The sequence below is a fragment of the Neophocaena asiaeorientalis genome, unplaced genomic scaffold (genome assembly GCF_003031525.2).
Source record: "Neophocaena asiaeorientalis asiaeorientalis breed wild unplaced genomic scaffold, Neophocaena_asiaeorientalis_V1.1 scaffold218, whole genome shotgun sequence".
Lineage (NCBI taxonomy): Eukaryota > Metazoa > Chordata > Mammalia > Artiodactyla > Phocoenidae > Neophocaena > Neophocaena asiaeorientalis.
This window is the reverse complement of record NW_020172818.1, coordinates 4,941,108-4,964,891: the sequence shown is the minus strand read 5'-3', so window position 1 is coordinate 4,964,891 and position 23,784 is coordinate 4,941,108. Positions and strand designations below refer to the sequence as shown.

The 23,784-nt window shown below is 42.3% G+C and overlaps 1 protein-coding gene across 9 annotated transcripts in view; it reads right to left on the bottom strand.

Moving 5' to 3' along the window:
* Positions 1-23,784, bottom strand: part of LDB2 (LIM domain binding 2) — a 376,552-nt gene that overhangs the window by 220,531 nt on the left and 132,237 nt on the right. For all 9 annotated transcript variants that reach the window (XM_024741858.1, XM_024741860.1, XM_024741861.1 and 6 more), the window contains exon 2: positions 16,204-16,306. In XM_024741858.1, the coding sequence (XP_024597626.1) occupies positions 16,204-16,306 (103 nt within the window). The remainder of the gene's footprint in view (positions 1-16,203; positions 16,307-23,784) is intronic.

Below are 23,784 nucleotides of genomic sequence, written 5' to 3'. Positions count from 1 at the left end.
AAAAAAAAAAAAAAAAAAAAAAAAAAAGAAATGCTACCCGTGGACCTAAATTCAGCCCTGTTAAAAATGTATCAACTTTCTCAAGTAATCAGGATCAAAAACATAATTTGATAATTGATAGTAGTTATAATCAAGTTTTTCAAATTCTATTTTAGTTCTGATTCACATACCCAGATTTACAGGACTTTTGTCACCTCCAAGGATGGTGAGTTCTGCCTTACAGGACTTTTGTCACCTCCAAGGATGGTGAGTTCTGCCTCTCATTCTGAGGCAGAACGTTTCACTTTGGAAAACTGATTTTTTGGAAGGATATTTCTTGTAAAGCATGGTGGTCTATCAACGTGTTACGTTCATCACTTCCAACTAGTTCTGGTTTATTCATTCAACAAATACTATTCATTACCAACTGTGGTGTCAGGTGAAGTATTAGGTATAAGTGATGAAAAGATGAAGAGGCTGTAATCACTGTCTGAGGACATCGGCAGTGAGGTTCCAGCCAAGCATTGTGTAAGCAGACAACCATGAACTATGAGAGCCATGGCACGATGGATGTGTCTGTCACATGTCACAGGCACAGAGAGAAGCGAGCAATCGATCCTCTGGAGGGAACTAGGGAGAGAGGTGGGCTCTGAAGAATGAGCTCTGGTCCCCCAGGTAGAAAAAGACAAGAAAAGCATTCAAGCTGATTCATTCTACCTCAAATCTAAAAACCTCTTTACCATGTTTGCCCAAGAGATACATGAGAACTCTGTGTTCACTTTAATTTGTCTCTTCTCCAAGGTACATTTATTTCTGAGATTTGTTTCACCCTTTATAACTTCCTCAGAGAGGTTTATCTTGACACCCCCCCACCCGCTACCTCCACTGCCGCCTCCGCAGAGACTGGTTTAAGCTCCTGATTTGCTCTCATGGCATCCCATATATTTTACTCATAGCACTTATCACAACTGAAATTAATTCATAACGAGTGTGTCTTTATTAGCTCTCTATCCCTTGACAATCTAAAGCCTAAATTATCTAAGAATTGTCTGGAGTCTAGATTCTAAACCTCATGAGGGCAGGAGCTAAGGCAGTCTTATTTACTGCATCTCCTGAGCAAAAACAGAGTGAAGGGCACAGAGGAACATGGTACATACTTATTCAACAAACACATGAATGAGTAAGAGGACTGTTTCTTACACAACATGGTCTTGGGCTCTTTAAGCTCCAGCCAGCTCCAGCTGGTTTCACATATAGCTTACAGCACTGAACCTGTAGAAACAACTTTTCTAAGGTCCTGAAGGGTCACCAGAGGGAGGATTCAGAGCCCTACAAACAAAGGACACATGGCCAGGCCAGAATCTTCCCTTCTTGATGAGTCAGTACATTAAGAAGCAAAGGACACTCATGGAATCAGACAGTACTCATCACATTCCCTATAAGTTTCATGTCTGTTAAAAACCACGGAGCAGTTCCTTAAAACAAGTTCCAGCCAAACCAAACAATGAACCCTTTCCCCCAAATACCTTCTTTGCCTCCCTTAGGATGTGCTTTTTTTTTTTTTTTTTAACGGTACGCAGGCCTCTCACTGTTGTGGCCTCTCCCGTTGTGGAGCACAGGCTCCGGACGCGCAGGCCCAGCAGCCATGGCTGACGGGCCCAGCCGCTCCGCGGCACGTGGGATCTTCCCGGACCGGGACACAAACCCATGTCCCCTGCATCGGCAGGTGGACTCTCAACCACTACTCCACCGGGGAAGCCCTAGGATGTGATTCTTCTACTCTCTTCCTTCCTCACTGTCCCTGCTCACCTCAACCTCCTCCTACCCAAACCCTACCCATTGTCCCTGACATGCCTCTCAAGCCCCCTAGCAGTAAATAATCTGTCTTCTTGGGCTTCACAGGGCACTTTACCCTTATTTGATATTTGCCAGGAAGTCTTATATCATAACTATGTACTTGTCTCATTTCCCTGGTAGGCAGAATTCTAGGATGACCCCCTCCAAGATTCTCACCCCCTGGTGTACACACTGCATTATTAACTCCTTCCCTTGTGTGTGAGTAGGACTTGTGACACTGATGGTATATAACTCTGTGATTACATTACATGAGCTGGCAGAGGGATTGTGCAGATGTAAATAAAGTCCTTAAACAGATTAAGTTCATTGAGAGACATGATCCTGGGTGGGCGTGACCTAATCAGGTGAGTCCTTAATGTCGGAGATTCAAAAGGAGAGATTCTCCCACTGGCCTTGAAAGACCAAGCTTCCATGTGTGCAGGGGACCATGTGCCGGGCAACAGTGGGAGGCCTCTAGGACCTGTAAACAGTCTCTAGATAACAGCAAGCAAGAAAGCAGGAACTTCAGTCCTACAACTGCAAGGAACTGAATTCTGCCAGCAGCCCTAGGTCTTAGAAGGGGTCACAGTCCTAACTGACACAGTGATTTCAGCCCTGTGAGACCCTGGGCAGAGGATCCAGTTAGCTAGTGCCTGGACTCCTGACCCACAGAAAATGTGAACTAGCAAATATGTGCTTTTTTAAGCTGCTAAGTTTGTGGTCATTTGATATGCTTCAACAGAAAACTAAAACACCTAGTCAACAGATGATCTCCAGTTTTTTGCACAGCACTGAATTCAAAGAATTTAGTGACATTTCCTATTGCACTTGACTCTGATTTTGAAGATGATCCAAAGATCAAAATTAAATCATATATGGTCCCTATAAACCATGTTACTTCTAGACTCTGTTCAATAAAAAAAAGGAGTATAGAACTGTTAGCTAGTCACTAAGTGGAGTCTTATGTTTTATAAAGAATCAAGAGACATGAATTCAATCCTGGCTCTATCACAATCTAGTCAATTGCCTTGAACAAGTCAAAGCCAACTCAACTTCTTGGTATGTTATCTATAAATAACTATTAAAATAGCTACTACTTGTTGATAAACTCTCATGTATCATGGACTGCATTTGTATTATTTATAAATACCATCCTACCATGGCCAGAGAGACTTTATGCTCATTTTATAGCTGAAAACGGTGAAGCTCAGAGAGATTGGGTGTAACAACCAAGGTCATGCGGTTACCATAGGACAAGGTCATAATTTGAAGGTTGTCTGTCTCACAGGCCCGGGCTATTAAAGTGAGGGGTTACTGAAAGGTCCTCTCTCTCTTTTTTTTTTTTTTTTTTTTTTTGCAGCACGCGGACCTCTCACTGTTGTGGCCTCTCCCGCTGCGGAGCACAGGCTCCGGACGCACAGGCTCAGCGGCCATGGCTCACGGGCCCAGCCGCTCCGCAGCATGTAGGTTCTTCCCAGACTGGGGCGCGAACCCGTGTCCCCTGCATCAGCAGGCGGACTCTTAACCACTGCGCCACCAGGGAAGCCCTGAAAGGTCCTCTCTGATTGGATCATCCCAGAGATATAGATGGAGTGTGATTTCCACAGCACGAGCCCAAGAAAAGACTCCTTCCCCACACCTAGAAGTGAGTCACATCTGAGTTGCTGGCAGTACAAATGTGTCCAGGTTTAGACAATGACAGAGACCCAGAGCCCAGGCAGGGAGACTGCACAGATTTAAGGACTTGTTTACTTAGAACAGCAGAAAGGAAGTCAAGCGTGAACTTTCTGAGCTTCAAAGATAGTCTCAGGGCCCCCTTGGGAATAAGCATAAATCTTCAAATTTATCCAAAGTTTAGCAAATTCACAATGACAAATGTAACAGTTCCTCTAAATTGAAGTTCATCTCTTGGCAGTTTTGGAGGCTTGGAGAAAATGCCAGCAACAAGGACTTGGAAGGAAATAAATCTTTAGATTCCCTGAAAACATAGATAATTATTGCGGAAGACATATGGAGGATCCCATACTGCGTTGAAAAAGAAAATTTATAAATGTCAGCTTTGAGGCAGCAATGTTGGAAGGATTGAAGTGATCTGCACATAACTTGAAGAGAAAAATATGCTGGGGATACATATTCGCCATTAAGAACTAATTCTCCTTAACTTGTGCTATTTCAGGGAGGATTGGATGAGGAGAGAAGGGAGAAAGGCTCCAGAATTTAGAGCAAGAGGTTAGATTTTTTTTCGTATCCAAACAGGTAAAATTTAAAGATTCTCTACTGTTTAAAAAAGATGCTGGTAAATGGGATGATAAGGGGGCCACAATATGGGTATTGAAGGCAGAAGAGTTGAGTCCTGAGTCTCTGAGATCCGAGCCTCACTTTCTTCATCTCTACAGTACAAATGGTCAATATAATACCTGCTCTGGGCTCATAGCAAGGATGGAATGAGATACTGCCACCCAATCCTGCTCAGCAAATATTAACCATGGGTCCCCTCTTCGTCCCTTACAGTGGCAAGCACTGAGGCTCCAGAGAAGAATAAGGCCTCTCCTCTCCCTCCACGAGCTTACAGATGGTCCTGATTTGTGAAAGGATTTTATAACTGCAAAGCATTATCAGAATGTTTGTCATTTAAACTCATTAACCAATCCAAGAAGTTCCTGTTGGACACATTCGAAAAACACCAAGACAAGAATCCACTAAGAATCTGACTTTTTTGCAAATTAGAAGATCATAGAAAGAATTACTTATTTTGGCCTAAAAATTGGAATCTGTAACTGTGTCTTTTTTTAGACAAAACCACACCTAATAGTGGAGGATCTTGATTTTTTTTTTTTTCCTTTCCAAAGGGAAAGAAGTAATAAATAAAACTGGAATTCAAAACCAGCGAAAGTAGGAAGAGAAACAGTCTCATAGGCCTTCCTTGTTTCCCTAGGGATGGGTCTTCTTCCCTGTGCTTCCTGGAGGCTCTGAGTGGAGATCATGCCAATTAAACAGTGCCCAGTTGGCAACAAAGCCCAGAGCTGAAAATGGAGAGAATACAATGGAAGCACCAACTGTCAAGAGATGCATGGCACCTCAGGAAAGATATTACGAACATCTAATGAGAAATATGCAACTTCTTGGAACTTCCGTAACTAATGTCAGTGAGGCAATGCTGAAGAGGTGTCTGGGCTTAATAAACCTTTTAATATTTTCACAGCTGGGCCTGCTTGCACGGGGCTCGTAGACCGTTTTCTTAACTAAGGCATGGTGCCGATCTGACATTAGTTAACAAGGTAATTATCAAGTGAAGAATAGCAGCCGCACTGCTGTGAGCCTGAATAATAATGCTCATGATTACTGATTTTGGGTCCATCTTTAAAAAAAAAATAGAGGACTAAGTACTAAAGCATTTTATAGGAAATACATCCAGGTACAGTGTCTAGAGGTATGGAGAACTATAAAGGATATAATTAGCAGTTTATTTACATAATCAGTCAAACACCGTTTATCGTTTCTCTTATGGTCCCATTGAAGAGAAGCAAAGAAGCATGGGAACATTATTTTATGCAGGCAACCTTAAAAAAGTTGATTAAAATTAACTTTTTTTAAAGCTTGAAAGTTGAACTGTCCTAAATGCCTCAGTTGAAAACTGAACAGTGTCGCTGACTTTATCAAATGCTAGCACTCCTTCACATATATGACACGACAAACATTTCCAGGGGAAATTTTACCTGGACAAATACACCTCTCAGGTAACTAACTTCAGTTTTTGGAATATATTCAAAGCTTGCATTAATTCTGAAACAACACACAAATTGTCTTTTACTGAGAACATCTTAAGTGGTTGCTTTTTATCTGGAATATGAGAGTAACATGGGAAATACCTTCCCAAGCATTACTGGCTAGGCTTACCTCATAATTAGATTCTGGAAGAACTCTTACCTCTTCATTGTTCTCAGTGTAACTAACCCATTCTGGCATAGCAAAATGATGTATTTTTTAAAGTAAAAAAACAACAAACAAATTGCAAATCATATAATTCAAAGGCAGGGCTAAGTAAGACACATGTATTTTTAGAAAAGTCTGTAAAAATAATGTAATGCTCTGTTTGCTCTAGATAATATGGAGAAATTGTCTCGTAAAAAGGGAATGGCTTTATTACCATGCTCCTAGGTGACCTTACTTCTTCCTTCAACAGATCTTCAGAGTGATTATTAGTGTCAATTGCTGTCAATTTCAAGTCCTCCTGACTTATTGAAAAGCCAAAGATAATGTTGCATCAGAAGTTCTCATCAAAGAATATATTAAAGGTAGCACTAATTGGGATAGGACCAACCTCATAAAAGTAAATAAGCACATTATAGTGGTTGGGTGAAGCTGATTCTCTTGGAATGAATGATAAAAGCAAAGTATATGAAGGGACCAAGTTCTGCAAGCTCCTGAGTTCAAATACTCCAATTCAACCACCTTGATTAAACAGTAAATAATGAAACACACCCTAACGGGTGATTTTTGTCACCAAGCCTCTATATTCTTAATGAAATCCACATGAACATTGATTAATATAGTTGTAGAAGAAGGCTAATTTAACTTGACTTCAACAAATGCTTTATTTTACCCCATATGCATAAATAAGCTGCATTCACAACCTGAAAACACAAAGCAAAAGTGAAGATTAAACTAAACATAGGCGTGTGGGGAGGATGCTTCAATCAGCTCATGCCGCGAAACAAGAATTTCACAAACCAATACTGTACAAAGGAAATACCGCATACATCTCAACTTAACGCTGATTTTTCAATCTATGTTAAAAATGATATCAATCTTACATTTGGATATAGAATCTCAGAATGTGGTGGTGAGCGTTACTAACAACAGGTTTATACACAGAGGCAGAGAGCATCAATAAGAAAAAATCTGGCTAAGATCTGCTACTAGTCAAGTCCTAGAAACAACAGCTCACTAGACCTTCAGCTCCTCCAAGAGGAGGAGGAGCTCGTTCCTTCCTTGCTCGTTCATCTTCTTATTACCAGGGCACAGAAAGATGACATATGGAAAGTCCTTGAGAAAGGTTAAATAGATACATAGATATTTCAACTGAAATTATGTCCAATAAGATCCGTTCAATAAGAAGATTTATGTACGGTTGCTGAAGACTGCTTATTCTATGAGATTTAATGACACAATTGTACTTACCAGGAAAATTGGCAGGCTATGTAGTGAAATACTCTGCTAACCCATGGCCCAAAGCATTAAAGAAAAAACAAAACAAAACCATCAGTCCTAGTATTGTAGGTTGGGTAGATGTGATTTTGATTTGGTATTTAAATGTAAGTCTCAGTCTTGGTTCTGTTTGTGGACAAATTTCCAAATTGCTCTGTGACATTTCTGTTACTCTATAGCACAAAATGTGTTGCTACAACTGGAGATTGTGATGGTGGAAAATTACTGAAACATGGGAAAAACCGTATGTTCAGTAATGTGCCTGTGGGCTAAATAATCAGTTCCTTTGGGTCATATTTATACTATATGCCAATGCTGCATCATTTATTCAGTTCACAGATATTTACTGAACATCTTATATCTGCAAAGTACTGTGGTAGGGTGTCTTCTGTCATGGCTTTAAGGAACAAAAGGGTTTTAGGTTAGAAAGAAGTCTTCAGCAGTCTAGTCTTTTTCTCCCGGAAGCAGATTTGATCACCTTCTTTATATCCCACAGTACTTTCTTTGCCCTACTCTTTCACTGTGGATGCTGTTGCATTAGAGTTAATTGTCTATCTCCCTTGTTAAACTGTAAGCTCCTTTAAGGGAGATGATATTACACACTCATGTGTGCTCAGCACCTGCCCAAGTGTGGCATAGTCAACTGTGGAGGGCCTGCAACATGAACCTTGGATTTAAATTCAGGCAGGCTTTAGCCTACACCTCTCCCCCGCCCCAAGGAGGTATTTTATCCTTTATGTGGGACTCATGAGTCCAGTTGCTGAATGTAAGCAGAGGCAAGACTCATGTGCAGAACAGGACCAGGTAAATCTCTTAAGAGTTTTTTCCATATAATGTATCATGTTCACACTCCATTGTAGCTGCTCTGGAGTTATCAAGATTTCCTATTTGAGTGTGAACTGGGGTCCTTCAAGTAGGGCTGCCAGCTTTAAGAAAGAAAGACACAAGATGTCCAGTTAACTTAGAATTTTAGATAAACAAATAATTTTGTAGTATATGTCCCAAGTATTGCATTTGTATACTTACATTTTATCTAGCAACCCTACCTTCAAGATGATGAGTAAATTGGATGTAAAGAGGGTCAGGTAAGATGTTTCTCAATAGTTTTTTTGTTGAGCAGAACATTTATCTTCTCCAGTCCCCAGACAATAAATGCCAGTAGCATTACCTATCATTGTGATAATGAAAAGTTGGCCACATTCATCCCGTTACCCACTATGAGGTAGTGCCTTCTTGATTTGAGAACCATAGGGAAGCTAATGAGTAGGAATATACCCCATGAAACCAAGAATCAGGAAATGTACATGCCAGGACCCCACAGACATCATAGTCACACAGAGTCTCAAAAATGGACATGATGTCCATTTCCTGGCTAGCACCTCTTTCAGACCTCCCAACCAAGCTCTTGAGAATAGGTCTGACTTTCTCAAGCCTGCATATTTGACAATGACTTTTATCCCCATGAGAAAAGATCCAACAATCCTCCCAGATCTCTTGACAGCTTGACATATAAAGGGAAAATAAAGTCACCAAATCCTAAAGATCAATTATAAATATGATGATAATTATACCTTCAACTTGTAGAGCACTTTACATTTATTCAACGCACTTTTCTGTCCATTATCTCATGTGATTATTCGTGTGGTATTTATTAGCAGATGAGTGAATGGGATGTCTGCTCAATCTATTGTCATGGCCAATTTGCAACACTCGATATCATCAATTTGAAACCACAAATGGGAAGAGATTCAGGCTCCTTTTTCCCTTCAGAAGTCTGTTAGTTCATCCATCAGCTGCAGGCTTTCTCTCAAGTCTTTTTTATAACTAATCCCAGATTTTGAATTAATATTACAAGAATATTTTCTTTTTGAGTTACTTAGTTGATTATGTTAATTTAAGGTAAGAGTTTGTATTAAAATGAAATTAAAAGTAAATGAAAAAACTGGTGATGAACTTCCTTCCTCTCAAGACTATCTATCCGTCTCAATGTCTGGCAAAAAGCAAGAATTCAGTGCATTCTAAATGCATGAATCAATGAATGACTGAAGGAAAAAATGAACTTCAAATGAATGTCTGCTTTAGTCCTAACTTAATTTACTCCAGATCTTGCCAGCCTAATGAAGAATTCTGTTGAGAAGGGTCACTCACTAAAATCACAATTTCAAAGACCAGAGCTTTCTAGAAATCATTTAGTGCAGCTCATGCAAAGGAAAGCATTTTCCAGAGTCATCTGAGACAAAGACATCTATGTCATTATGTAACAAAAATGCCACACTCATCCAGTAACTAACCATCAAGGACTACTCTGAGGAGGTGCATTCTTTTCTCTGTGATTAATTTTGAATGCAACCACAGTTCATTTCCTTTCACCTGGTCCTCAGTCAACAAGACATAGAGCCCAATGTTGCCTAGCACAGTGCCTGGCGCTTGAGAAGTATTCAGGAGCTCCTAGCTCTCTGAGCAAAATAGGGGATGGAAACGTCACCCTCTGTTAGACAGGTGTCACAACTGTAATAGTTTGGGACTTGTTTAAGTCATCATCTTCCATAATGTCAAGTTTTCTTCCAGTTGGTCATTAAATTGTTAAGATTTCCCTATAGAAGGAAGACAAGTCTGATCTGGCTTTGCCCAAAGCCAGAGATTTTCCTTCTATGCGCTAAATGATGCAACAAGTAATGGAAACTATCCTCTATTTTAATTCCAAGTGACTGGCATATCATAGGTTTAACTCATTCTCTTACTCATTCATTCATCCATTCATTTATTCAAGCAATAAATATTTATTGTGTGTTTTTCCCAGACAGCACTAAGCTAAGGTACATGTTACTTAATCTTATCTAATCTTCACAAGTGTCTTATGATGTTGGCATTGTTATCACCTAGACATTATGTATAAAGAAACTGAGGTTAAGAAAATCTAGGCAGGATGCCCAGCATCAAGTCATAGGCCTAACTTCGCACAGCTCTGGTGAAGCAGAGGCTCAAAGGGATCCAGAGTCTGTGATTTTGATCTCTACCTCCATAAATGAATAAAAGAAAAGGAATGCAAACTTTTCAGAGGAACAAAGTTACTTTATAGAGGAAGAGCCCCTGGACTAATTGGCACATGTCTCTTGAGGAAGCTAAGGGTTTTTAAACACTGGCCGCACAAACCCGTACATTTCCAGATCTCAGGTGGACTCTTTAGAGGTGTTATCCATAGAAAAGACATAGGCGCAGATTCTGGCCTTGTAAATCCTCCTCCCTGTGTGCTGTAGTGCACGCTCTTCACATGTAGCTTTTAAAAATACCCACGTTCGCGCCATAATAGTTATTAAGCGTGGTGTCAAAATGCTGATTCAAGGAATGATTTTCCCAGAAATATATTTCTAATCATGTACTATGATATTAGAGAGAAAGAGAAAGTGGGGAGAAAATGCTTTCAGAATTCCTATATAGCAAGCACCATAAAAACACAGCTGGGGGCTTCCCTGGTGGCGCAGTGGTTGCGAGTCCGCCTGCCGATTAAAAAAAAAAAAAAAAAAAAAAAAAAAAAAAAAAAAAAAAACACAGCTCGACAAGGTGAGCCAATAAAAGGACAGGAAAAAAATAAATAAATAAAAGGAACCAGAGATAGTCAAGTTACTTGGGCTTTGTAGAATTTCTCTTCCTTAGGGGGACACATCCAAATACACCACACATAAAAACACATATTACAAGACAAAATTGAAGAACTCTGTCAATATTGCAGTGCTATCAGAGCTTTCAGAAAAAAGGGAAATAGGGGAGAAAATGTAAAAGATAAGCATCTTGTGAAGAAACGGCTCCACAGAGGGGCCGATGTGCAGTCCTTCAAATATCTAATGGGGCGCGATGACTAAGGAAAGCAGAAGAAAACATCTTGGAGAGCAATGACATATCCCAAAACAACTTTCCGCTTTTGGACAGTGAAATGAACCCCCAGCAGTCACAGAGGAAACAAGAATAGTCTTTGGCTCATGTGACTATAAAGGTGTGTAGTTCTGCCAGAAACCCTTACCCCAGAAAGAATGTGAAACTCAAGACGAAGTAACAGTTGTCAGATGGGACATTACTGGGACCCATCACCCTCAAATTACAAACAATATTTAAAGGATTAGTGATGATTGTATCTGAGTTGTCCTGGATCTCAATCTAGAGGCTGAGGTATGCTCATTGGAATTCAATTGAATAACAACAGCTATTTATGGAGCATTTTCCAGGCACTGGAAACTCTGCTAAGAAATTTACGTGTCATCTCATCAAACCCTCACTTTGCAGATGAGGCCACGGATGCTTAGAATGCGACTTAGGCCAAATCACTCAGGCAGTAAAAGACAAAGCTGGGTTTGAACCGAGGTTTCAGAACCAGGAATTTCTGCCTGAACCACACACCTTTCCCTTAAAAAGAGTCAATAGGAAGTGCCCCCAAATAAGATGGCATTTTAGTATTTATGTCAACTCCCCCCCCACCCCAATTTCCAAAGCAAGACCAACCTGGACATAGTTTAGTGTTTGGAGTCTTTAACCCCCAAAGCACAGAATCCACACATTCTCAACTGCCCTTCCCTTCCTTTCGCACATCACTTACCGGTGATGACAGCGGGTTTCTGCAGTTGAAAGCCTGGGAGAGGGTGATTTCTTCAATGTTGCAGTTCAGCAGGAATTGCCCATCAGAAGGGTCTGTAGGCTCTCCGCTGCCCAGCAAGCTCTACGTACTTGATAAGCACTTGCCAATGGCAAGCTTCTCCAATGCACAGAAGCTGTAGTGATGCCAACGTCGTGCATTGTTATCAATAATAATAGTCAACGCTGACTACCACATTCTTCAAATGCTCTGCGGTTCTTTGATTATATTATCTCATTTAATTTTCACTGCAAGCCAGTGATGGTACTCTTATGGCCATTTTACAGATAAGGAAACGGAGGCTCTGTTTACCAATACAAGCACAGGTTAAGACCCAGGAATGTTCACACTGAACTCTTGTGAGCTTTCTACTGTATTGATTAGCCTCCCAGCCTCTCCAACACCATGGGACACAGGAGAACTTTCTCTTTTTCTTTTGGCTACGTTGGGTTTTCATTGCTGCACAAGGCCTTTCTCTAGTGGAGGACAGCGGGGGCTACTCTTCATTGTGGTGTGCGGGCTTCTCACTGTGGTGGCTTCTCTTGTTGAGGAGCACAGGCTCTAGGTGCGCGGCTTTAGTAGTTGCAGCACGTGGGCTCAATAGCTGCGGCACACGGACCCTAGAGTGCGTGGGCTTCAGTAGTTGTGGCACATGGGCTCAGTAGCTGTGGCTCGCAGGCTCTAGAGCGCAGGCTCAGTAGTTGTGGCACACAGGCTTAGTTGCTCCGCGGCATGTGGGAATTTTCCTGGACCAGGGATCGAACCCGTGTCGCCTGCATTGGCAGGCAGATTCTTAACCACTGTGCCACCAGGGAAGTCCCAGAAGGACTCTCTCCATGTATCTTTCCCAGCAAAGAAATATTTCCTGAATGAATTGGGAACCATGTATTTCCGATAGATGAAAAGCATGGCCAGTGTGACCCTGGACATGGCCTACATTTCCTGAGGCGGTTACCAGTACCTTTACTCAAAAGGTTCTGTGCTGGTCATCAGGAGCGTGGAGACTGTGGGGCACAATTCCACTACACGCCCAGAAAAGGAGCAGAGGAAAATCAATCCTCGCTGGAAGCTAATGGTGAGCAAGCAACCTAAGAACGGTTGCTTCTGTATAAGATGCGGAAGGAAAATCATACACCACGCTGGACTCAGAATTGCAAAATAAGTGTGCAGAGGGCTGAGACCCCATTCCTCTTCTTGCCTTGCCCTCTCTATCAAATAAGACAGTAATTATTTGTGACTTATGTTCCTTGGAATGTGTGAATTGACGAATCCATTTCTTTCCTCTTAGCTGTGGGAGGTGTAGGGATAGGATGGCGGGGGGTGGGGGTGCCCCATCTCTGACTCTGGAGTCGGTCAACCTGAGGTCTAATAACTCACCAGCTGGGGCTCTGTGGACCAAGGAAGGGTCCATTTCCAGAAAGACACTTTCAGCTCTACTGGTCTTTAACCACAGACCAGCTGATCAAGAGGGAATCTCTTACCCCTGGCCCTCTTCCCCACTTGAGATTCCACCTAACCCAAGCAAAAACCACTTCCCTGGACTGTTGGCTTCTCCAGCTGCTGGGGGAACACTTCATGAAGCCCCACAAGGCAGGGGCAGGCACATGGCCTTAGGGACACACATCCCAGTTGCTACATGGTCCAGTAACCTTGTCTGGCTGGCCCCTCTCCACAGAAACCTCACCCCGGTCTTCTAGGAAGACATCAGTAGTCTCCATCGGCAATCCCAATCATATCCCACCTGAGGAGGGGGCCCACTCCCATCAGGAGAGTAAGGACTGGGGTGGGTAGAGCAATAAGATTGATACAGAAGAGCTTTCTGAAAGGAAGAGTAATATATCTCCCCAACATAATTATTTCCTGAATTATTATATGTTGAGTCCCCCCTACCCCTGCAACTTAAAACAGATCCAACCATATCCTAGAGCTTATCTGAAAACACCAACAGAGCACTTTGGACTGAGTTCTTCCCATTTAAGTAAGTCCAAGGATGTCGGTATAGGGATTGTTTTGCCAGCATTCTGTTTGGGATATAAACTTTTCCCAAAATGTCCATTCATTCATTCAATCATTCATTCAATGAATATTCATTGGGTACCTATGTTGTGCAGGTTTCTGTATTAATCTGAGAATTCAGCAATAAATAAAACAAAGCCCCTGTGCACAGGGAGATAACACTCTAATAGGGGGTGACAGACAACAAATAAACAAGTAAACACATATTATATGATTTACGGTAGCTTAGAGATAAGATCTCTTAGAGCCAGAGGAACCCTCTGAAAAAGTAGACATGGGGAGGGAGAAGGAAAAGATTTTTCTAGTAGGGATTAAGTAAACCTCATCTAGAATATTTCTTGGTACCTAGAATGTACGCAATATGGGGAAATGTTTTACATACACAAATGTAATAGCCAAGTCCTATTTTCTTCCTCAGAAATGCAAAGCTCTCAGCTCCCTGCAAGGTCTCCAGGAAGTGCTGCAGCCCCAGCCCAGGGCCAGCATGTGTTTTCCCTGCCCACCCGGCACAGTGTGCCTGGACCGTGAATGGGTTAAGGTGGCCGCGAGATGCTTGGAGCGCTGCATAAACAGCAAGTGCGTCAGGCGTTCTAAGCATCCTTCATCTTCCCTATCTCCCGGTCCTAGGCTGTCAATCAACTGTCACTTGCCCGCACATCAGCAGCGTGTGCACATCACCAGGCTGTCAGCAAAGTAGCTGATGAGACTGGGCTCCAGACTGTCGATCATCTTTGTTTCTCTTCGCCGCTCGGGAAATATTTTGGTTCAGAGAAACAAAGAAACCTGGGCAACAATGGCTCGTAGTCAGGCATTTACTCCTGTATATGAACATGAGATCTTAACAAGCACTGATCATGCCTCACCCCCAAATGATGTTGGGGTCAGGGGTGGACAGAAGGAGGATTGAGAATCTGTTTTATTAGTAATTCTAGTTCCCTGAGCAGACCCTGACGGATTCACACACACACACACACACACGCGCACACACAGAGCACAGGAACATAAAAAAATGATAACTTGAAGTTATCTGAGCTTATGCCTCAGAAAAAAATAAGAAGACTCAGAGGATGGATGACTGCTTGGTTCGACATTATTCACCATTGATCCGGCAGGCTTTTGGGGAGAGAGTAATTGTTCAATGCCAAGTTCATTTATCTCCTAGGGAATTCTGAAACGGCAGCTTCTGTACCCGACTCTCCCACTCTGTAGGGTGTGAGCCTGCTTGGGAGCACCCACACACAGAAAGCGAGTGAACTTATCAGGACCCCCGATGAAGTGGGCTTGCCAGTGCTCGCAACAGGTGTCATTATGTTGAATGTAAAGACATTCTGGAAAAGCCCCTTGTCTGGCACACTAGCTGCCCCTCTCACCCAAAATATTTATTAAAAATGTCCCAGCCTCTGAAAGCCCACAATATACAAATCTAAAGAGATGCTTCCGGCAATGAGTTTCAATTAAGCAAGCTGTCCTGCTTTCCACGGTTCGCCACTTTTGCAAAATCACCATCTATTTATTAGCATAATTAACCAACTCATCATACAATAGATCCAAATACTAAGTTATCGAAAGTCCTGTAAAATTAAGGAAAAAAAAAAAAAGCACCGGTTGTACTCTAGTGGCTTTGAAATACATTTAGCAACAATCAGATCTTTTCATTGTGTATATCAAGAGTGCTATTACCCATCATTTACTCAATTCTCTGGACCGACTCATTTGTACATACTGTGGTTGGTCCCATCATCAGCTCCGTGTTTGACACATTTGGGATGTTTTACCCTCTGACAGACAGATCCCTTCACATGTGCAACGCTGATTTCTGAAAACGCATCTCTCTCTGATCTAACTGGACATTAATTGTCTTTGTGCTGACGTATTTATGCCTCTCAGTCTTACAGCACAACTAGCAAATCTGATCTCTGACAAGTTGGCTGAACCTAATCAGGACAGATCAGCTGTTACCCAAGGTGCCACAGGCTGTAATTTAAGGATCTTTACAGAGTTATCACTCGCCAGAAAGACAAGGAACTATAAATTCTGTCAACACGAATCCCAAAGTGTGTGTTCAAAGCAGCTGTGGCCTCCCCTGCCCCCAAGAAAACATAGCACTTGTCAAACAAATACCTGAGATAATTGATAAGAGGGAATTAGAAGGATATAGCCGATACAGTGATTGTGAGGATATATTTTTAAAGGGAACTTTAGAAGCAGAGCGGTGGGTATGAAGTGTTGTCAAGCATAAAGAAGGGTCGCAGGGAAGAGATGGCCGGCAAGTCTCCACAATTCAGCTACCACTTATCATTGGGGGGCTTGGTTCACATTTGCCTCGCTCTCTAAACTGGCAAATGCCCAAACATCCTAAGCCTCGAACGAAATCTCTTGCTGCCGAGTCGGGCTGCCACCCGGTGACAGTGCCTTGATCAGAGGCAGGAGGCCGGGATTATTGGCAGCCTGTCAGCACCGTATTATTCTCTGAAGACCCCTGTGGTTTTCTTACGGGCGCAAAAAGAGGGAATATTAGAGAAAATAAACTTCTTTCTTACTGTATCGCTTTGGTCCATCTTCCAAACAAAAGGAAAGGGTTAATGTGGCGTCATCTTCAAAAAACTCGGTGGCAAACGCATCCCACCAGAGGTTGTCGCTATCCTGCAAAAAGACAGATCATTTATTTAACAGGCAAGAGTGGGAAAATATCTCAAAGAGGAAAAGAAAAGGGAAAAAGGCAGAAAAATCCAGTCATCGGTGGCTTGGGACTTAGCGTATGTATGTGGGTGTTCTGGAAGGGGTGTGGGCAGGCGTGTGGTCACTCTTCAAATTAATTGCCTCGAATGAGGACTGAATTCCAATTCAATAAATGAGTTAATGCAAAGCAAATGAAAATTAATTCTCGAGGACATATTTGGGGAGATTTAATAAACATATTCTGGAGCACAATGTGACATTTTTTAAGAAAAAGTTTTGTTTTTAATGTAAAACGCATTCAGCTTTTTCTCTCTCTCTTTCTCTTTGCTCATTTAGGAGTCCGATTTTACAAACAGAAAGCACAATATTACAACCAGGTTAAGGAGAGTACGTTTTTTCACAATAATTTATTAAAAAAAAAAGTTGTGTGTGGCTTGTAGCCTTCCTCTATGCAAATATCCCTATAAAAGATACAGGTATTGCTACACGGATTTATGTAGAAAGATGAGCTTGTGCACAAGCAACCATCACATGCATATGGATTGTTCTTGAGGACTGGTTTAAGATTATAGGCAATCACTTGCTCGTTATTAAATCAGTTATTAAAAACAGAATAGTTCAGCAGAATGCAAACCATCCACATGAACTCTGTTTGTTTGTCTTGGGTTGAATGTTTCCCTTGCTCATCCAGAAAATAATTTGAAATTGGCCCAGTTGAAGGCCATTAAAATCATTGCTAAGCTTCAAGGGCAGGGGAAGGGCCTCCTCTAACAGGGAATTAGGAGGGTTATACAAAGTGTTACATTTAAAAGGGGGAATCATACCTGGGCCTCATTCTCTGTATAGTGCTCGATTTACCCTCAAATTCTTAAGCACAATCTTTTTACAGAGAATTGTTGGTTAGCGCCAGATTTCAGGGCAAGATGTTTCCCAGCTGCCTGTCAGATGGCAGAAGGACACAGAAGGGCCCACTGCTCCTCTCTTAAAGGCCCCCATCCTGGGGCCCCCGCCAAGGTCTCACCAGCCTCTCTTCCTCCCATTAAGTTGTTCTGCTTATGACAACATTAAGTTGTTGTCACTGGCAGGCCTTGGGAACAAGCCTTCAGTCCCAACGGGAGTAGATAAGGGGCCACTGAAGAACGACGCTCTTCCTCTTTTCAAAAAAGAAGAAGCTTCGACAAATGAATGTCCTTGTCTCTGTTTCTCTGGCCTCCTCCCAATCGCCATACCAAAAGCCAACACTTTTCTTAGTAGAATACAGTAAATATAAAACCATCCAGGGGTATATCATGACTCCACATACAAACTACCCCCCTCCCATCTCCCTTCAGAAACAAATGTTTATTGAGCACTTATTACATGCAGGCCCTCGGAATACACAGCAGGATAAGAGATTGGTCTCTACCCTCAAAGGGCTCAAACCCACTGGCAGGGCACAGCCGACTGAGCATCAAACAGACAGCCTCGCTCCACACCTGAGACCACGGCACACGGCCTGAATGCTGTGGAAACTGACAGAGCTTCTAGAAAAATCAGTGGGCTTGGGAGTGAAGCAGCAGCTGGGGCAAGAAACCCTATTTGGGAGCCTGGATACACAGGGTTTTTTTCATTTCAAATTGCTATACGGATGGAAAAAGAATAATGCTTAACATTTATTGAGCGCTTACCACGTGCCAAACACTGTTCTAAATACTTTATATACGTTTTCTCACTCGCTCGTCATTACCACCCTGATTCTTGGTTTTGTTTTGTTTTTTTCCCTTGTCAGTACGATATCAGTTTCTTGTGAGTAGGGGCTGTGTTTTGCCTGCTTCTCCATCTCCCAGGCCCCAGACGGTGACGAGGCCACGGTATTACTCAACGAAAGCTGTTCAGTGACTGGCTGGAACTGCTCACGTTATCATCCCAGTTTTACAACTGCAGCAACGGATTAGGTGGTGAAGGTAACTTCCCCAAGTCCACTCGGCCGATAAACAGCAGAGCTGGTGTTCACATGTAGCTTTTTAAAATACTCAGGTTCATGCCATAATAAAGTGTGGTGTCAAAATGCTGGTTCAAGGAATGATTGTCCCAGAACTATATTTTAATCATGTAATACGATATTAGAGAGAAAGTGAAAGTGGGGGGAACGCTTTCAGAATTCCTATATAGGGACTGGGACTCTCGGACATCTGAGATCTGCCCCGGTCTCTGCCGACTCATTTCTCTGGCGTCCTTGGGAAGGCAAGGGCTAGGGTTCAGAAAGAAGGAAGGGAGATGGAAAAGGGCATATTTTGTCTCAGGCTGGTTTCTCTTCCAGCTCCTCGCTGTACATACTGTCCCACATGCCAGGACTCACGCCCAGAAAGAGGCCGGCACCATGCGGTAGGGCAGGTGGTATTACAGCACTGGTGGAATTCGTCCTGTGGGCAATCCTCAGAGGAGGCTCATCCTGACACCACCTCTTCCCAGCTACGTGGACTTGGACAACTTATTTTACCTCCCTGACCCTGTTTCCTTACTCGGAAATTAAGGATAACAGTAATGATAATAGTAGCAACAACAGTAATAACTATGTTCACAGTAGACGCAACAGTTACATTAATAACTATTTTGCAAGGTAGATGCGAAAACTCAATAAGTTAATGGCTGTAACGTGCCCAGAAGAGTGCCTGGAACACAGTCAAGATCCATACAATGCCCCTTTCCTACCTTTATCTACCATCTTTGACACCATTCCTAAGGGATGAAGCATTCCATGCTCTAAAGAACTCTACATCAAAAACGTTTATAGGGCTTCCCTGGTGGTGCAGTGGTTGAGGGTCCGCCTGCCGATGCAGGGGACACGGGTTCGTGCCCCGGTCCGGGAAGATCCCACATACTGCGGAGCGGCTGGGCCCGTGAGCCATGGCCTCTGAGCCTGCGTGTCCGGAGCCTGTGCTCCGCAACGGGAGAGGCCACAACAGTGAGAGGCCCATGTACAGCAAAAAAAAAAAAAAAAAAGTTTATATATCAAGCATGTCTCCAAATCACTTCAACTATTTGTAACCCATTTACTTGGCAACAATACCTGTCTACAACACAGTGAAAACTCTGAATGGAAATTGATCAAGGCCCAGTGACTAGATCAGTTCCTCTACCTCCATTTTCCTGTCATCTAATTCCTGGTTTTCAGCACATCTGCTAGAAAATGGACTAGTGGAAGGTAAAAGCCCAGGGAGAACCCAGGCTGATCTGAAGTCACTAGGAGAAAAGAAAGGATTCAGGCTGTAAGGAGGTGGGAGAATTGTCTATGAGCAGCCATACAGGTTCCACGGGGCCCAGACAAGTGAGTGTTGGCAGAAATCAAGGGGGGAGGGGGAGTGATGACCCAAGAAGGGGGGATGACATTTGATTCAAACTAACTATAATGGTACATGAGATAAGTCAATGTCTCAGGAAATGTCAGGACGGTTTTGGTAGGAGAAGGTCATATCAGCTGACTATACACACACAAAAAATCAATTGGCTTTGGTCACAAATCTTGCAAGAACATTCCAAAACTAAAAATGTGATATGTGCTTTCACAGGGCAAGACACATAATAGGTACATAATAGAATATATACACATTTTGGCTGATAGAATGAATGAGTGGATGAAAGACTGGAATTCCTTTTCGTTCCATCAAAAACCAACTCAAGAAAATCACTTACACAGCTTTTGTGAGCTCTAGATGGTTGACCCTACTTTGTCTATTGGCCAATATTTTTAAACTGACACACAAAAAATTTGGATATTATTTTTAAGCTATAGTTGTCAACTGCCCCCCAACACACATATATAAGGCTTTTGAATTAGTCCTTAGTTATGAGAGGAAAAATGCTGATGGAGAAAGGGAATTAAAAAGTAGTATTTTTAAGAAAGCATTACTAAATGTCAAGTACAGGCCAGTCTTGATTTGGCTTTTTTCTAAAGGAAGGAGATCGTGGAAAGAATACATGTTTGGGGGGCCCTGGGTTAACAGTAGTACCCATAACTCAATATTTTCTAAGTTTTTTCCATGAATTGAACCATCTTATATTCAGAACTGTCCTAATTGCCCTGAGGGGCAGAGCAGGCATCCTTAGAAGAATTTATACCCTTAACCTCTATGTTACATTGGCTTCAACATATGAATTCTGCCTCTTATTCGCTGATGACCTAAGTCAAGCCTCCTAACTTGTTTGCATCTATTTGCTCATTTGCAAAGTGGGAACAATCAGTTCAGTGGACTGTGAGGGCTAAGGAGAAACTGCGCAGAACATAATAGTTGCTCAATAAATGGCAGCTATTATTATTTTTTCTTATGGTCTCCTTTGACCTTCAGATATTTATAAACAGAGAATCTGAATTTCAAAAAAGTTAAACTCCTTAGTAAAGATCAGACAGCTAGAAAGTGGCAAAGCTAAAGTTCACATCCAAGTCTGCGTAATTCCAGTCTATTTTTTTAAATAGCAAAATTGAGAGGAAGGTACAGAGAATTCCCACACCCTCCCTGCCCGTACACATGCATAGCCTCCCCTGTTACCAACAGCCCTCACCACAGCAGCAGATTTGTTTGTTACAATTGATGAACTGACCAGGCCAGGTTTTCTCCAAATAATTCTGCTTAAAAAGTGATTTTCCACCTTAGGTTGAAGACAAAAAGATTCACAAGAGTAGAAGAAGAGGCCAGCATTAATTAGCAAGAGGAAATTTTGCTTGAACAGATCTCCTCCTCCAGTTCTTTCAGATTTTGCCCACTTTCCCCCAACTTCATGTTGTTTTTCTGAAAATAAACCTCCTCTTTGAACAGCCCTTCCTTCCATTTGGCTGGCTGGTATAGTTCCTGGGATCAGTGAGGCAATTTTATGGAAGACATTTGCCTAATGACTAGGCCAGGAGTCCAAGCAGCCACTGCAATGCAGCTACAAAGACCTATGCTAAACCAAATACGAAATCTCTGGCAGAAGATCTTACAGTGTGACTGGTGGAATCTCAGTCCTCAGCCACGGAGCTGAGCTAACAGCCTCATGAGTTGTGGACAATGATAAAAAAATCAGTGCCACCTTTATTCAACATCTAGATGTCAGTCATCTAGATGGTCTGAGCCTCGCAGACAAAGGCAACATGTACAAGAGACCAAGGAAATATAACAGAAAATGACTGGTCACGATTCTGCGGTTCTATCTATCCACAGGCTAACACTTCTGTCTCCTGATCGCATACTTGGCGCCTCCATCATTGGAGAAATGGAAGAACCAAGGAGTTCCCTTGGGAGCAGGTCACATGGCCAAGTCCAATAAGCTGACCAGTAGGAGGCTGTGTGAGGAAAGTTTCCAAGGCTGTTTCGCAGCAAGGATTCCAAAGAGGAGCTCACTAAGTCTGGTTTCCCCTAAGGTGTGAAGGGAAGGTAGGATTTTGCTGCCCACTCTCCATGCAGGCAATCCCCTCCAGTCAAACCAATGTGGAGAATAACTAGGAAGGGCCTTGAGACTGACCAGCAGGTCCAGATCAACCTCTCAAGACTTGGAGGTAAAGGTTATGACAAATGCCTTTAAAAACAAACCAATAGCCTGAGGTTTTTGGTAGGTGGGGTGGCCGTGCACACCAGTTACTGCCACATAGCATAGATACAACATTTGGTGGATATATCGGAAAAGACATTCTATCCAGGGAAAAGCCACTCTTAACCGCTCTGGGGACCAGCATGGTCAGGAGTTGGCCCGTGGAGCCAAAGGACCCAGCAACTTACCTTGTCGAACCAAGGGTCCGTCTTTAACCATTTCCTGCCTCCTTGTCTTTGCATATGTTGTTCTTTTGGCCTGGCATGTGCAGCAAATACCAAGTCCCAGTCCTTTGATTCCTTTTTTCCCTGTCTCCTGTGCTGGGAAAGCTTGATACCTCTACCCCTGTTCGAGTGTGGATCATATTATAATTGAATCACTGCCTTGCAATATAAATTTATCTAAACTTGCGGCTGCTGTAGAGGACCATGAGCTGCTAAAGGATAAGGACCAGGCATTAGGCATCTCTCCATCCTCAACAGATCTCCCACCTATAAATTACCCAGTAGGGAGTAGAACAGATGGTGAGGCCGTAACCACACAGTAAGATTCTTCCTCGGGGCTTCCCTGGTGGCGCAGTGGTTGAGAGTCCGCCTGCCGATGCAGGGGACACGGGTTCGAGCCCTGGTCTGGGAAGATCCCACATGCCGCGGAGCAACTAGGCCCGTGAGCCACAACTACTGAGCCTGTTCGTCTGGAGCCTGTGCTCCGCAACAAGAGAGGCCGCGATAGTGAGAGGCCCGCGCACCACGATGAAGAGTGGCCCCCCCCCCCTTGCCGCAACTAGAGAAAGCCCGCACACAGAAACGAAGACCCAACACAGCCAAAATAAATACATACATAAATAAATAAGTAAATAAATAAACTCCTACCTAACACCTAGGTATTGAAAGGTTGGTTTAAAAAAAAAAAAAAAAAAAAAAGATTCTTCCTTGAAGATGGCAGGAACCTTAAGTCTAAACTCAGTGGCTAGGGGACCAGGGCAATGTACAAGCAGAGGCTTCTCTCTGTCATGTCACTGTTGCCTCACTTTTCATCAGTGGACGTACCAACCATGCATGTGACAAGTTCATATTGATGCAGAAATTACTTCCCACCTACACTGCCATTCCACTGAACCACCTTTGGGCATTTTTCTTGTTCTTTTCAGTGAAACATTGGTTAAGTGAATACACTTCATTGAATGTAACTTAAATAAGTGATGTTTATAAAAATAAGTAAATAAATAAGTGATGTTTTACTTTATTAATTTTTAAAAATAGAGAATAGAGATAATATGGTGAAGGCCTATGGCCCATTATCCAGAATTAACAATTACTAAAATAATATCTTTCTTTCCTTTTTAAAAGGAATTAAAAATTATAAATAAAAATAAACGTCCTGGGTCTCCATAGCTTGCTGTATTTTTCTCTCCCTTCCCCCAGGCTCCCATAAACAACCATTTCGTGAAAATCATATGGCCCTTCCTAGCCCATCTTTTATATTTATATACATACATAACTCTATTCATATATAGCCCTGTTTTATGTTTTTAATATTTTATTTAAATGATATCATACATTATGTTTCCTTCTTTAAACTTTTTTTTTTCATTCAACATTGTGTTTTGGAGACGTCTCTATTTTATATATTAGGGCCTCTTCTTTCCTTATATAAGCTACATGGTAGTACACTAGATGAAAAGAATATATTTTATTTAAGCATGATCCCTAGACAGTTTCTAATTTTTTGCCATTACAACAATGCTGCGATAAGTATCTTTGCAGTGTCCCTTTGTGTTAATGTGTAAGAATTTCTCTGGGGCATATATTTAAAGCGGCCACGCCTAGGCATAGGGTGTGCACTTGTGTATATTTTGGCTCTTCCGTTAGGAGGTCCCTATGCTTCCAGATTGATGA